The following is a 13676-nucleotide window of genomic DNA, read 5'->3' on the forward strand; positions in this document are numbered from 1 at the left end:
AATGCATCCAGAAAATGTATCTCTCCCACAGCCTTTCTTTAAGAGGGAAACTAAGAATGTGCTGTGGTAGAATATGGGTCTCAGGGGGATTCCCTGGCAGTCCAGTGGTTAGGACTCTGAGCTTTCACTGCCAAGGGTGTGGGTTCAATCCCCGCTCGGAGAACTAATATCCCGCAAGCTGCAGGGCGCAGCCATAAATAGATAGATAGATAGATAAAAAATTTTTAAAAAAGAACAGGGGTATCCAAAAACTGACATGAGGTTTGTGGACAAAAAGTGTCGTCTGCCATATCAGTAAACAAAGGATGTTGCGGTGCCCCCCCCCCACCCGCCCCGACCATGTAACCTGAGGGGATTCAGGATGGAGGAAAAAAGCAGGATAAGGGCCCTAGATAGTTAAGGTGCATTTCAGAGAAATGATTTCAATGAGCCCAGACTCTTGCATCTTCCCATGCATAGAAAAGTGCTAAACTCACTAGCTTGAGAAGTTTGTTTTTTTCTTTAATTAGCAGAAATCTTTTGATATTCAACTACCTGGTTTGTTTTTGCAAAACTCCTATGTATTCTGGCTTCTCCCTGACCTCTTTGGAACAATCCCTTCAGAGCTATCTGAGAGCCTGTCTCCCAGGCTTAAGTCCTCAGTGTGTCCACCAAATAAAACATAATTCTCCACTTTTAGGTTGTGCTTTTTTTTTTTTTTTTTTTTTTTTCAGTCGACAGGTTCTGGAGGACTCCAGGGCTGAAGGGTTTCATAGAATAATGATACGATTAAGAGCTTGGGGGTCTAATAAAGGGGGGCAGTGAGAGAACAGAACATGTTAGAACAGAAAGTCAGTTTGGTACAAAGAGAATATCATGGATTGTAAGCCGTAGTCAGAAAGATAAGAAACCAGAAGATGAGAAGGAGGCACAGTTCTTCTCCCAGCAAGAAAAATCCCAACAAGCAGAAATGAAAACAAACGGACTTGAAGACAGTTGAGGTCCAGGTCTGGAGCACACTGAAACGTGGTGTGGTTTTGAGCCGTTGAGTTACAAAGAAGAAAATCCTTTGGAAAAAATCTCTTGAGGGGCACAGCATGACAACTGTGATGGAACTGGGGAGAGGAATCTGATCTCAGCTGCTGTGTAAACACTGCTTACTGTGTTCAGCCTTCAGAGTCGTCCTGTTAAGAGGGTGCTGAACACTTAAGTGTGGTTGAAGAAAAGGAAGCAAATTCTATCAGCTTTAACAGTTTAAAGCTTGACAAGGTGGATGAAAGGCAAGGGAACGTCTTCCTTATCATACAAAGTGGAGTCGGGAACTGCTGTCTGTAAATGATGGGACAAGAAATGGAGGTTTGAGGAAAATGGTTAAAGTCACAAACATAACTAACACAGGCACAAACATGAGCTATGTGACTATAATGCAGGGAGGAGAGAGGTACCTAAGTCCTCATTTATCTTGGGAAGAAGTTAGAAGGCAATACCTCTATTTTGGAAATCAAGCAACGGTGGCGTGAGCAGTTACAGAGATATGGAGGAGATCACCAGAATTAAAGAGAGAAACAAAAAGTTCTTCTCCCAAGGACCAGGATTGAGGGAAGCAACAGTTTTTCATATGACTATGTTTAACGATGTGCACATATTACTTTGATAATTTTTTTGGTATAACACCATGATTAAACAACTTGATACACAACATAATGTGTATGTCATAAATCTTGAGAAAGCAAAAAAAATAAATAACCGAATTAACAAAAATGTATCTTTGATGGTCAGGAATCAATCAATAATGTCATTCTTAGTGACAACGGTAACCTGTTAATCTTTTTTTTCCCCATAAACTAAGATCATTGGTAGCATATTTGACTTCAAAACTTAAGTGTTTTGGGCTTCCCTGGTGGCGCAGTGGTTGAGAATCTGCCTGCTAATGCAGGGAACACGGGTTCGCGCCCTGGTCTGGGAAGATCCCACATGCCGCGGAGCAACTAGGCCCGTGAGCCACAACTACTGAGCCTGCGCGTCTGGAGCCTGTGCTCCGCAACAAGAGAGGCCGCAATAGTGAGAGGCCCGCGCACCGCGATGAAGAGTGGCCCCCGCTTGCCACAACTGGAGAAAGCCCTAGCACAGAAACGAAGACCCAACATAGCAATCAATCAATCAATCAATAAATAAATCTTAAAAAAAAAAAAAAAAACTTAAGTGTTTTATAAACAGTAGGTAATCTTTATAGGAATGTCAGTTGGTGTTTTTTCCTAGCAAAAGCTATATATTTTTAGTTGATAATTTCATTGTCTTTGTCTTTTTAACCTAGAAAAGAAATCTCTTGTTGGCATTTGAAGCAGCTGAAAGTGTAGGCATCAAACCCAGCCTGGTAAGTATCCTCCTTCGTGTCCTTGTGATACTTTGTTCTAATCATATGAGGAAGAACTTTATACCATCTACTAAATAATTTTTACAGAACAGTGAAATCCATCTGCTGAAGATAATGTTACTCATGATTCCTAATGAGAATTATCCAGTTGGTCTGACCACATGTGATTTAGAGTGTTTTCAGTGAAGATTTCACTGTGGATAAATTTCAGTTCTAGACTGAATTATCATTAAAACCCTCTTGTTCAAGGCACCTAGAAATCTGAATAAAATGTAATTTTAAAAATATCAATAGATAGCTGATCTCTGAAGAAAGACTGGGAAATAACCAGATGCTGGAAATTAAAAGAAGAGTGAAAACCAGAGCCCTGAGGCATGTGCTGGGACTCTGGCCACCCCCAGGGTTGGGGCTGGGGTGGCGGAGAGAGCTCGTAATGAGCGGGCATCTGATGGGTATAGGCTGTGGTTCTTGCCCACACAGGGGCAAGAGACAAGGCCCTGAGCTCCCGTAAACAGTGCATTAGTCCTGAGACCCCTGCACAAAACCAAGGCTCACAAGTGCTACTCTTCATGACAGGGAAATAAAAATCTCCACCTTCCAGTGCAGGGAGGTGATAAGGAACCTTGGTCTCCACCTGGGATTTTTTGGTGGCCAAAAAAGGAAAATCTCCTGTAAGGAAAGAAAACTGGGCCAGACGAGGTTTGGAGTCCAAATTTATAGTATCTACTGCAAGCAGCCCCCGGTTTATACTGTCTCTGCTGTAGAAGGCTCCTGGGCCAGTAGTGCAGAGGCTGCTGAAAATACACTCACAATCCAGAATTACAAAACGCTCAAGAAAATGATCTACTTGACAACAAGGACCTACTGTATAGCACAGGGAACTCTACTCAAGATTCTGTGATAACCTACGTGAGAAAAGAATCTGAAAAATAATGAATATATGTATATGTATAACTGAATCACTTTGCTGTACACCTGAAAGTAACACAACACTGTAAATCAGCTATGCTCCAATAAAATTTTAAAAAAGAAATCGATCTACTTGAGCTAGTCAGCAGGCACCACCACCAAGAGGATCATCTACCAGAACTTGAGATAATAAAACAGGAAGAAAGAGACCTCAAAAGACTATGTTTAAACATATTAAAATCATAAGGAAGGAACACAGTACTATAAAAAAAAGACTTGGAGAAGAATCAAGTAAAACTTGTAGAAATTAAAATTTGGAATTAAAAATACCAGTTAACCAGTTGGGCTGAAAACTGATTGGATACAGCAGAAGAGAGAACTACTGAATTGGAAACTAGATCTAAGGAAATTACCCAGAACATAAAGCAGAGACATTTAAAAATGGAAAATGTAATAGAGGGGTTTTATTAGTTAATAGGTTTTTCAACTTCAAGAAATGGAAAACCCAACTAACAATTGCTTCAACCATAAAGATATATATGTGTGTGTGTGTGTGTGTGTGTGTATATATGTATATATGTGTGTGTGTGTGTGTATATATATATATATATATATATATATACTTTTTTAGTTTCAGGAATGGTTCACTGCTCAGTGTTATAATCAAGGACCCCAGAGTGTCTCTTCTCTTCACTCTACCATCTTTAATCTGTTGGTTCTTTGTCCTCATACTTGTTTCTCTGTGGTTGAACATGACTACCAAGCTCCAGACATCACTCCTGTCTGCAGGGCAGGAAGGAGGGAGAAGGGAGAAGAGCAAGTGCCTAACATCTTCCCCCTTTGATAAGGAAACCAAAAGGCTTCCCAGAGTCCCTCCAGCTCATGGGTAGTACTCTGCTATGTGTCCACACCAGCTGCAAGGGAATTTGAGAAAGTAAGCATATAACATTTCTCATTCTCTAAATTTAGCGGGAAGCCTTTCAAGGAAGAGAGAGGTTGGGAACATCTGATAGTGTCTGTCACAGAGCTTAAGAGGCATGGAAGATAAAGTCAGACCATGTCTAAGTCCCACGTCCAGTGGGAATTCCGGAAGAAGAGGAAAGAAAAAGTGAAGAGAGATAATATTTGAAGAAGTGGTGCCTGAAATTTTTCCAGAATGATGAAAGACCACAGATTCTTAATGAATCTCAAACAGGATGAATAATACAAAATTTCCATCCAGACACATCATAACATAACTGCAAAAAAAGCAAAGACATATAATCTACAAATAATTTCTACTAACCAATAATTAAAAAAAAAAACCTAGTAGAAAATTATCAAAGTCTGGAATACACAACTCACAAATGGCCAGTAAACATTTAAAAAGATGTTCAATCTTACTAGTGATTAGGAAAATCTCAGTTGAAGTAACAGTGAGACATACTTGTGTAACCTCAGAGGATGAAATGACAAAGGGAAAGGACAGCTATCGTAGGAATTTTAGTACTATGACAGTGTACGCCAAAGTGTTTGAAACAGAATGAGCAGTTTTCTAAAAAAAAATGTAAATACATTCCTTCAAATAGTAAATGTAAATATTTCTCCAAAACTTACTCAGAAAGAAGTAGAACTTTAACCTTTATTAAAGAAGTGAAATTCATTGTTTTAAATATAGTCACACACAAACAAAAAAATCCCAGTAAGCCCAAATTCCACTGAACCTTTCAGAAACAGGTGTCCCTATTGTGTAAATACAAGTCTAGAGAATCTAAAAAGGAGTGAGGGGACTTAATGTCTGGCCAAGATGGAGTAGCAGAAACCTGATTTATCTTCTGAAACACTAAACAGCTAACAAGTAAGCACAGATAATTTACATAAGGAATCAAAGACACAATGAGAACTTGTTAGAAGATGATATTATACACAGAATACGGTTTTCTTTGTAGTGTTACAGTTAATATTTGCTTTTTTAATTTAACATTGTTTCCTATTTTTCATCTCACCTACTACTGTAGTGAAAGCTGGGAAGCAAATGAGATCATCTTGTTGAACTAATCGTCAGAGCCAGCAATTTTATTTGTACAGATGTCTTTGAGGAGATACTGACAAACATCATGATGAATCTCAAAAACAGTTAGGAATGTTTGTGAGCAGTTTAACCTGTTTATGCCATCAAGAAAATAGAAGCTTCCTACATTATTAAATTTGCTTTACAGTATCGTGAGATGGATTGAAAAATAATATATTTAATTACACATGACATTTTAAAAATACACCCAGTCAGAATTGACAGCAGTAATAATCCCAAGTCCTTGGTCAAGTTCTGTTATTAGATTAGTCAGGAAAAAAAATTCCCTTGTATGTGTACATTCTAGCAAATATAGGTTTCTGGGTTTACCATGTTAGCAAGGATGAGATTTTTCACAAGTGAAAACCCTACGGTGTTCCCCAAATTTTAGAATGCATTCCTTCCCAGCCACAGTGTCATATAGAAGCTTAACCCCCACATCACAGGTGGGACAACAACTCACAGGAAGAAGAGGAGAGAGAATATGTGTGACACTGTTGCCACTGCCGTAAAAGCAGCCAGCGTGTGTGCCCTCGGAGGGTTGATGTGCTTGTACCTGCTGAGGTGGGCACGCCCGCACTAGGTCACACGGTCTGTGAGGGTGTTGCTTGCTGGGTGAGCCCGTGTGTCCACCAGAACGGTCACTCCTCACACAGCCTAAGGTCTTCAGGTCACCTGGGAAGGGAGGTCATTACAACTCAGGATTTTATGGGGATATCAGAATGATTCCTTAGGCATAACTGGGCCTGATCTGTAGCATAAACTTTATAGAGGCTACTTAGACAATTAATTCACTTACTAGGTCCATGTTTACTCTGTGCCGGGCATTTTCCACATGTTGACTCATTGGCCCTCTCAAAAGTCCTGTGACGTAGATGCTCCTTGTGGGTGGGACACTGAGACAGTGTGGTTCCCTGAAAGGGCACATGGCCAGTGAGTAGCAAAGACAAGGGTCAAGGAGGCCAGCTGTCTCCAGAGCCCACGTCTCACCCCTCCGTGACCCTGCCTCTGGGCAGCCGTGCCCACCTGGACTCCGAAAGCACAACTTATTCATAGTCTGTGGGGCACGTGTGTGTTATATTGTAGTTTTTCTGATTATAGAGCTTATCTCCATCCCCACCAAGACCCCTGAGGACAAGAAGCCCTATCGTTTTTCTTTTTATCGATTATTTTTATTGTGGTAAAATACGCGCAACACGCCCCAAGCGTCTGCCCCTTGACCGGCACCCTCTGCCTTGATTAATAGAGCTTCATAAATTGTGACATCAAGTCTTCCAACTTTATTCTTCTTTTCAGAATTGTTTTGGCTATTCCGGTACCTTTGCCTTTGTAAATTTTAGAATCAGTTTGTCGCTATCTACCCCAGAAAAAAGCTTGCTGGGATTTTGATTGGGGTTGCGTTGTATCTATAGATCAGATGGGAGGAATTGCCATTTTAACGATACTCCGTCTCCAATCTATGAACCTAGAATATCTCTCCATTTATTTAGAGCTTCTTGATTTCTTTCATCAGTATGTTGTAATTTTCTGCATGTGGTGTTTTATAGTTTTCTGCATGTAGATTTTTTTGGGTGCCATTTTAAATGGTTGGGTTTTTTTTTTTCAGATGCCGTTGTTCATTGCTGGCATGTAGGAAAGTTGTTGATTTTGTGTCCTGAGACTTGGCTAAACTTGCATATTCCAAGAGGTTTTTCTGGTCGACTCTTCGGAGTTTTCTGCATAGACAGTCATGTCATCTGCAGATAAAGACAGTTTAGTTCTTTCTAATCTGTATGCCTTTTGTTTCTCTTTCTTGCCTTACTGCACTGGCTAGAACTTCCAGTACAGTGCTGACTAGGAGAGGTGAGAGAAGACACCCTCACCTTGTTCTTTTTTGCTGATCTTAGGGGGGAAGTGCTCAGTTTCTCACTATTAAGTATGATGTCAGTCTTTGGGTTCTTTATTAGGTAAATGTTCTTTATTAGGTAAAAGAAATTCCCTTCTATTTCTGGTATTTTGAGAACCTTTATTATGCATAGTTATTGAATTTTGTATAATGCTTTTTCTGCATCTATTGATATGACCATATGGTTTTTCTTATCAGTCTGTTAGTATAAATAACATTGATTGATTTATGGATGTTGAAGCAACCTTGCTTTCCTGAGATGAACCCCACTTGATCATGATTCAATTGATAATATTTATTAAGGATCATTGTGTCTATGTTCAAGTGAGAAATTGGTAGTTTTTTTGTAATGTCTTTGTCTGGTTTTGGTATTAGTATTGGCGCTGGTTTCACAGAATGAGTAAGGAGGTGTTCCCTCCTCTTCTGTTTCCTGGAAGAGATTGTGCAGAATTGGTATTATTTCTTCCTGAACTGTCTGGAAGAATTAACCAGTGAAGCCATCTGGGCCTGGTGTTTTCTTTTTTTGGAAGGTTTTAAGCTACTAAATCAAACAAGTGTCATGTACCATCAGATTTTTATTGATGCAGCATACCCTCTCTTCTCCTGAAAGGTGCTAAATGATTTCTTCAAACACGTTCAGATGTGATGTTGACCAGGTACCAAAATATTTTAAAATTTAATTATTGTTAGGTTCAGGCCTATCGGATACTCTGAGTAAAAGTGTGAATATTGATCAGACTTCCGAATCCTCTCTGAGCAGGAAGACGCGTCCTTGCCCCCCTTGGAGGGAGGTTTGCCGTCCCTCCAGCATCTCTGGGTCGTCCTTCTGTTCTCAGAGCTCACCTACCTCTCAAGTGCTCGATTCCTCACCACTTCTTCTCTGTATCGTCATGTTGGCAACCCTCGTGTTGTGAGAATTTTAGCTCTCCATGCATCATCCGTCTGTGTGCACAGGCCTGACTGCAGTATTTCAGGTGGATGGAGACTTTTTCCCCTTGTATTCTGTGAACGCTTTGTTTTCCTTTTCAAATTGTTGTAGGTACATCTGTGTGGAATGTTCCACACATTTCTTTTCCACCCCTTTCCCATGACCAATGCTATGCTGATTTCTTAGCATGACCAGGGAGCAAAATCAGTAAAATATATTTAGATGTTGAAACAGAAGCTGAATGGCTGGTTCCAGGCCTCAGCCAGTTCTGACCCCGCCCAGGAGCAGATGTGCTAAGTTCAGCCTGCTTTTCCACTGCATCTCTGCTTCTGGCTTTACGCCAGGACCTTCCCCGGTGTTCTCCTGCGACCACAAAAGAATCCAAGTTCAGCCCCAAAGTGAATTATTAAATACGTTCAGCAGCACGAATTTCAGGAACGCCTGGCCAAGCAATAGATGGAGTGCCGTCCTGCCTGCTGTCACCCCCCGGCCTCTGCCTCTGCTCGCTCACCGCCAACAAAATGAGGGGAAAACAACAATAAAACATGGAATGGTGACCCGTAATTCTGGTAAAACAGCTTTCGATCGGTTCAGGACTTTTGTGGCACGAATGCAACAGAAGGAAGCAGTACCGCACAGAGATGCTCATTGCAGAGTCTGTGTAGTGAAGAGGGGACCACAGTCCCATGCCATGCACTGAGAGGACAAAGGGTAGTCATTCCCCTGGACAGTGCACATCTGCTAAAACGACACAGCACAGTTGTGCGGGAAATTGTGTCTGAAAAGTGTTCGGTGACAAAGCGCAGGGCGCACAGTGACGGAGCGTGTGGGACACAGGTGTGTGTTCAGAGGTAGCTTGGAGAGGTGGGAATCCTTTTACAGTAATGGAATCGCAGTGACTCTTCTCAAAACTTTTGTTTTATTGAAGTATAGTTGATTTACAATGTTGTGTTAATTTCTGCTGTACAGCAAAGTGATTCAGTTATATACATACGTACATCTTTTTCATATTCTTTTCCATGATGGTTTATCCCAGGATATTGAATATAGTTCCCTGTGCTCTACAGTAGGACCTTGTATCCATTCTATATATAATAGTTTGCATCTGCGGATCCCAACCCCCTCCTCCTTGGCAACCACAAGTCTGTTCTCTGTCTGTGAGTCCGTTTCTATTTTGTATACAGATTCATTTGTGTCATGTTTTAGGTTCCACATGTAAGTGATATCACATGGTATTTGTCTTTCTCCTTCTGACTCACTTCACGTAGTATGGTCATCTCTGGCTGCATCCATGCTGCTGCCGGTGGCATTATTTCATTCTTTTTTATGGCCGAGTAATATTCCATCGTATATATGTACCACATCCTCTTTGTCCATTCCTCTGTCGATGGACATTTAGGTTGTGTCCATGTCTTGGCTGTTGTGAATAGTGCGGCAGTGAACATTGGGGTGCGTGGATCTTTCCGAATTATGGTTCTGTCCAGACATATGCCCAGGAGTGGGATTGCTGGATCATAGGGCAATTCTTATTTTTAGTTCAAAACTTCTGTTAATGTTCATTGTCATGTTGTTAAAAGACGGGAGAGGCGGGAGGTCAAGTCTAACGTTTCCTAAAAGGGACAGCATCTCTTGCACAAACGGGAAGGAAAAGCTTTTCTTTTCACTCAGCACCTTTAGCACCGGCTGGGTGTTGCCTGCACCTGCCGGCTGCGTGGGAAGGCCTCGTGGCGCCCTGTGACCTCTGCCCTCTCCCGCAGGAGCTCAGTGAGATGCTGCACACAGACCGGCCCGACTGGCAGAGCGTGATGCAGTACGTGGCCCAGATCTACAAGTACTTCGAGACGTAAGTCCGGAGGCGGCGCCCGCCGCTCTTCCCTGCTCCGCCCACCGCCCAGCTCGCCCAGGGCCGACACACACACAAGAAACAGCCAGGTCCACCGCGCCCACCTTGAACCCCGACGCACGTGGCCCGTAAGCGGGGGTGGGGGCACGCTCTCTTGGGCCCCCCTTCTCCGCGGGAGCCCAGCGGTGTGTTCACTGGAGCTGCCCTGAGTCTCACGACAAACAGCACTTCCAAACCCCACCGTCTCTCCTACAAATGCTGGCTTCTGCCTCTATAAAAACTCTGCACTTGACACCTCCCAGCCCCCTCCAAAAAACAATGCCCAACAAAACACAAAAAGACAAAGTTTGCTCTCAAGCAGCCTGAAACACATGAGCGCTCTGCGTTTTGGGGAAAAAACTTGCGTCCTCAGTAAGGACTTCACCACCTGTAGGTCTCCTGTCCCTTATTTGATTCTTTGGGTGGAAGATCAAACTTGAGATGCAAAGGAGCCCCTGAGTAGTTTGCTGGGTGTCCCTGGGAGGGACAGGAGGATGTGTGTCTGGGACGCAGTCACACCAGGACCCCGTGCTCAGCAGCGGCGGACGGGAAGCCTCCGTGACTGTCACCTGCTCCGAGTGTCCTGCACGTATTCATGCCCCATCCACACCCACACGTTTGCCCTGCACGGAACCTGACAAAGTCGCTCAGACAGAAGGGACTGGCCTGTGCCGGCCGGGGTCCTCATGCTTTTGCACAAACAGTTGGAGGACGTGTATTTCTCGGGATGCTGGGCAGACAGCGATGTAAACAGTATTTCAACTCTGGCTGTGGTTTTAGCCCTTCCCCAGGCCGCCTACCTTTGCACGGCAAAGGAGGCCCTGGGGGCAGGCAGAGCCAGCTAGGGTACAACTGAAGGAGGGAACTCAGTTTCCCTAGAGCCTGCAGTCACCCTAAGCGGCAGCAGAGCCCTCTCCAGAGCAGCCCTCTGCCTGGGAAGTGCAGGTGCAGGTAATCACCTGGGCAAATCAATGTACATTACGTAGCAAATGAGGCTCACCCCGGCCCAGGGGGATCCCGCAGCTGCGCGCATCAGCACCCGTTGACCAGGGTCCTTCCCACGGCGACTGGCCCTGTGCAGTACTCCCTGCAGGCTGGTGGGAGCCCTCGTTCATAGCCGGGGCCCCATCGGTCCCTGTCCTGGGGGCGGCTGAGCTCGGCCGTCCCTCCCGCCGCCTTGGAAGAGGCATCCGGTCCCACGCGGCGCCCATCCCTCCACCTCAAGCTGCCGGGCCGCTGGCTGGGGTTCTTCTGCGGGGCTCGTTGGAAACACACACCTCTCGCCTGCCCCAGCGTGGAGTCAAGAGTACTGGGAAGGGGACCAGGGTTGTGTTCTGTATATGTTCAGAGTCCCCGAGAAGCACTGGTGGCGGTGGCCGTGATGATCTGTCTTCACGTGGAAGCTGGAGGCCCCACCGGGGCAGCTGTAGCTCACGCCTCCCTGAGGGGCGGTCGGCTGAAAGATACTCCCGGTGTCTCCTGGTCCCCCGACCCTGCCTTGCTTGCTCGGCGGGCGCGCCGTTGCCCAGGAGTGGGGCTGGGCCGTTGCTGGTTGTGTGCAGCCTGGGGTCACCGTGGGGCTCCGTGCGGGAGGGGCCGCCGATGCCTCAGGGCGCCTGGAGGGGCCTGGGCGCTGCCGTGTCCTGTCTTCAGTGATCACCGAGGAGGATTTGGAGTCGGCAAGGAGCCTCTGCAGTGGTGGTGCTGTTTCCCCTCCCCCCATGCTGGAGCTGCTGCTGCCTTTAGGCTAAAGAGAGGAGGGAAGGCCACGTGCAATTTGTTTTCATAACGCCAAGAGGTTGCCTGACTGCTTTGCAGCGAGAGCACCCTTAGGGCCCAGGGCACCTGTGTCCTGCCCGCAGGGACACGGGTGGCGTTAGGGCAGGTCTGGCCCTGCAGGCACCGTCAGGCCTTCCAGCGCTGCAGGGCCGGGGCCGGGGCCGGGGGCGGGGGCGGGGGCGGGGGGGGGGTGGTGGTTGCGGCCGCGTAGGTCAGGCTTTAGCTGGGGAGCTCGGGGCACAAGGTGAGCGTGGGAAACTTGAGAACACACGGTGGTTACTGTCGGCAAACCGCCTCCTCCCCGGTTTTCTGTCCTGAGGTTTTCAGAGGCCACAGTATCCGTGTTACTTCCCATCTTCCTTCAGCCAGCACTTCGTCACTTAAAATTGTTTGGTGGCTCTACAGATCCTTTTTCCAAAACATGTATTATTTTTATACACAAGATAGATGCAGAATGCAAGACCCCCCAAGAGTGGAGGAGTTTTGTTTTGTTTTGTATTTTTAAAGACATGAAGAGAAGTCCATGGTTCTTTGTGTTGTGAGTTGTTTCATGGCTGACGGTGGCTTCACGGCCCCTGCCCACAGGGCTCGGTGTCTGGGGACACCAGGCAAATTCACCCACCTCCCATCCGGTCCCTCCTCGCTTCAGAAACTACGATGGCCTTTGGTTTTCGTTCTTCACCCAGCTGTTGTTTTATAGCTTTTGTTGATTCCACCCAGAGGATCCTGAGTGGCTCACACCTGGTGTCACGGTCCCCAGGCCCATGGGCTGCTTTCCCGGTCCCCCTCCACGTCCCCGCCGAGGGGACAGGCACCGCGCTGCCTGGGGACAGAGGTCTCGGTCGTCAGATAGCAGCCCCTTTGCCAAATCCAGCCCTGGTTCTTCCCAGCGCAGAGCTCGAGGGCCATTTGAGAGGAGCTGACCAGTGACATGCAGCAAAGGACAGGACCAAGCAACCTTTTCATAAAGGATTTTTAATACCGCGTGTGCCTGGCTTCACTGCGGGTTTCACTTCTCCGACCCAGGTTAGAGTTGGGCTAAACCTGTGCCGTCCCGAGTAGCTCAGTAACTTCGACTGCACGAGTGGAATGCAGCAGTGTGTGTGCGGCCTCATTTCTGCCCAGAGCACAGACCGTGCCCAGCGCTGTCAGGATGCAACAGAGGCGTGTGTAACTGTGAACGTGGACGCGTGCGATGTATGGCTCTGTAATATTTCTAATAAATATATTTTGTTTCTGTCTGACTATGAATTTGTCCCAGTGACATTTATTGTTACTGTTTTCTCAAAATGCCAGGCTTCCCTTCAGTCTGTTTCCAAACCGGCATCTTCACGTCCCTGTTCCTCACTGGGCCGTGGTCCCCACTGCAGCTGCCGGGAGTCACCAGAAAGGACTGGGTCCTGACGCCCCCTGGCCCCCTCCCCTGCACAGGCCCTTGCTGTGACCGCGGTCTCCCAGGGACCCCGCCCTCCAGGGCTGCGCGGGATACTGCAGAGCTGCTTTGACGTGCCCACTGGGGGTGGGGAGCAGGAGGGGTTATACCGAGATCGCGGAGGCAGAGGGAACACGAACTTTGACGGACCGGGGATGCTGGCGTGTGCTGACACCAGGACGCTGAGCGAGCGATTCGTCGGGTGACGTGTGGTCTTCGGGCACCACTCGGAGGCCATCCTTCATGGTGCCTTTGGGGACCAGCCCTGCCCACAGGAGAGGAGAGAGGAGAAGCCTCTCCACCTCCTCCTCCTCCCAGGGAGGCCCCACGCGCTGGCCTTTCCCTCCTGGGGGACTCCGTCTTCCCAGGACAGCACAGCCTCTGATGAGGGTGTGACAGGCCCCGGGCCAGGACGCTGGCCGCCAGCCACTTCCTCTGGGCCGTCAGGTGCCACGCGA

The 13676-nt window shown here is 46.5% G+C and overlaps 1 protein-coding gene across 2 annotated transcripts in view; it reads left to right on the top strand.

The window, feature by feature from the left end:
- SPECC1 (sperm antigen with calponin homology and coiled-coil domains 1) overlaps positions 1 to 11947 on the top strand; it is a 248034-nt gene extending 236087 nt beyond the window's left edge. For both annotated transcript variants that reach the window (XM_057535572.1, XM_057535571.1), the window contains 2 exons: positions 2294 to 2353; positions 9883 to 11947. In XM_057535572.1, coding sequence (XP_057391555.1) covers positions 2294 to 2353; positions 9883 to 9972 — 150 coding nt within the window. In that variant the 3' untranslated portion in view covers positions 9973 to 11947. The remainder of the gene's footprint in view (positions 1 to 2293; positions 2354 to 9882) is intronic.
- The last annotated feature ends 1729 nt before the right edge of the window (positions 11948 to 13676 follow it).

This window comes from Balaenoptera acutorostrata, chromosome 20 (assembly GCF_949987535.1).
Source record: "Balaenoptera acutorostrata chromosome 20, mBalAcu1.1, whole genome shotgun sequence".
Classification (NCBI taxonomy): domain Eukaryota; kingdom Metazoa; phylum Chordata; class Mammalia; order Artiodactyla; family Balaenopteridae; genus Balaenoptera; species Balaenoptera acutorostrata.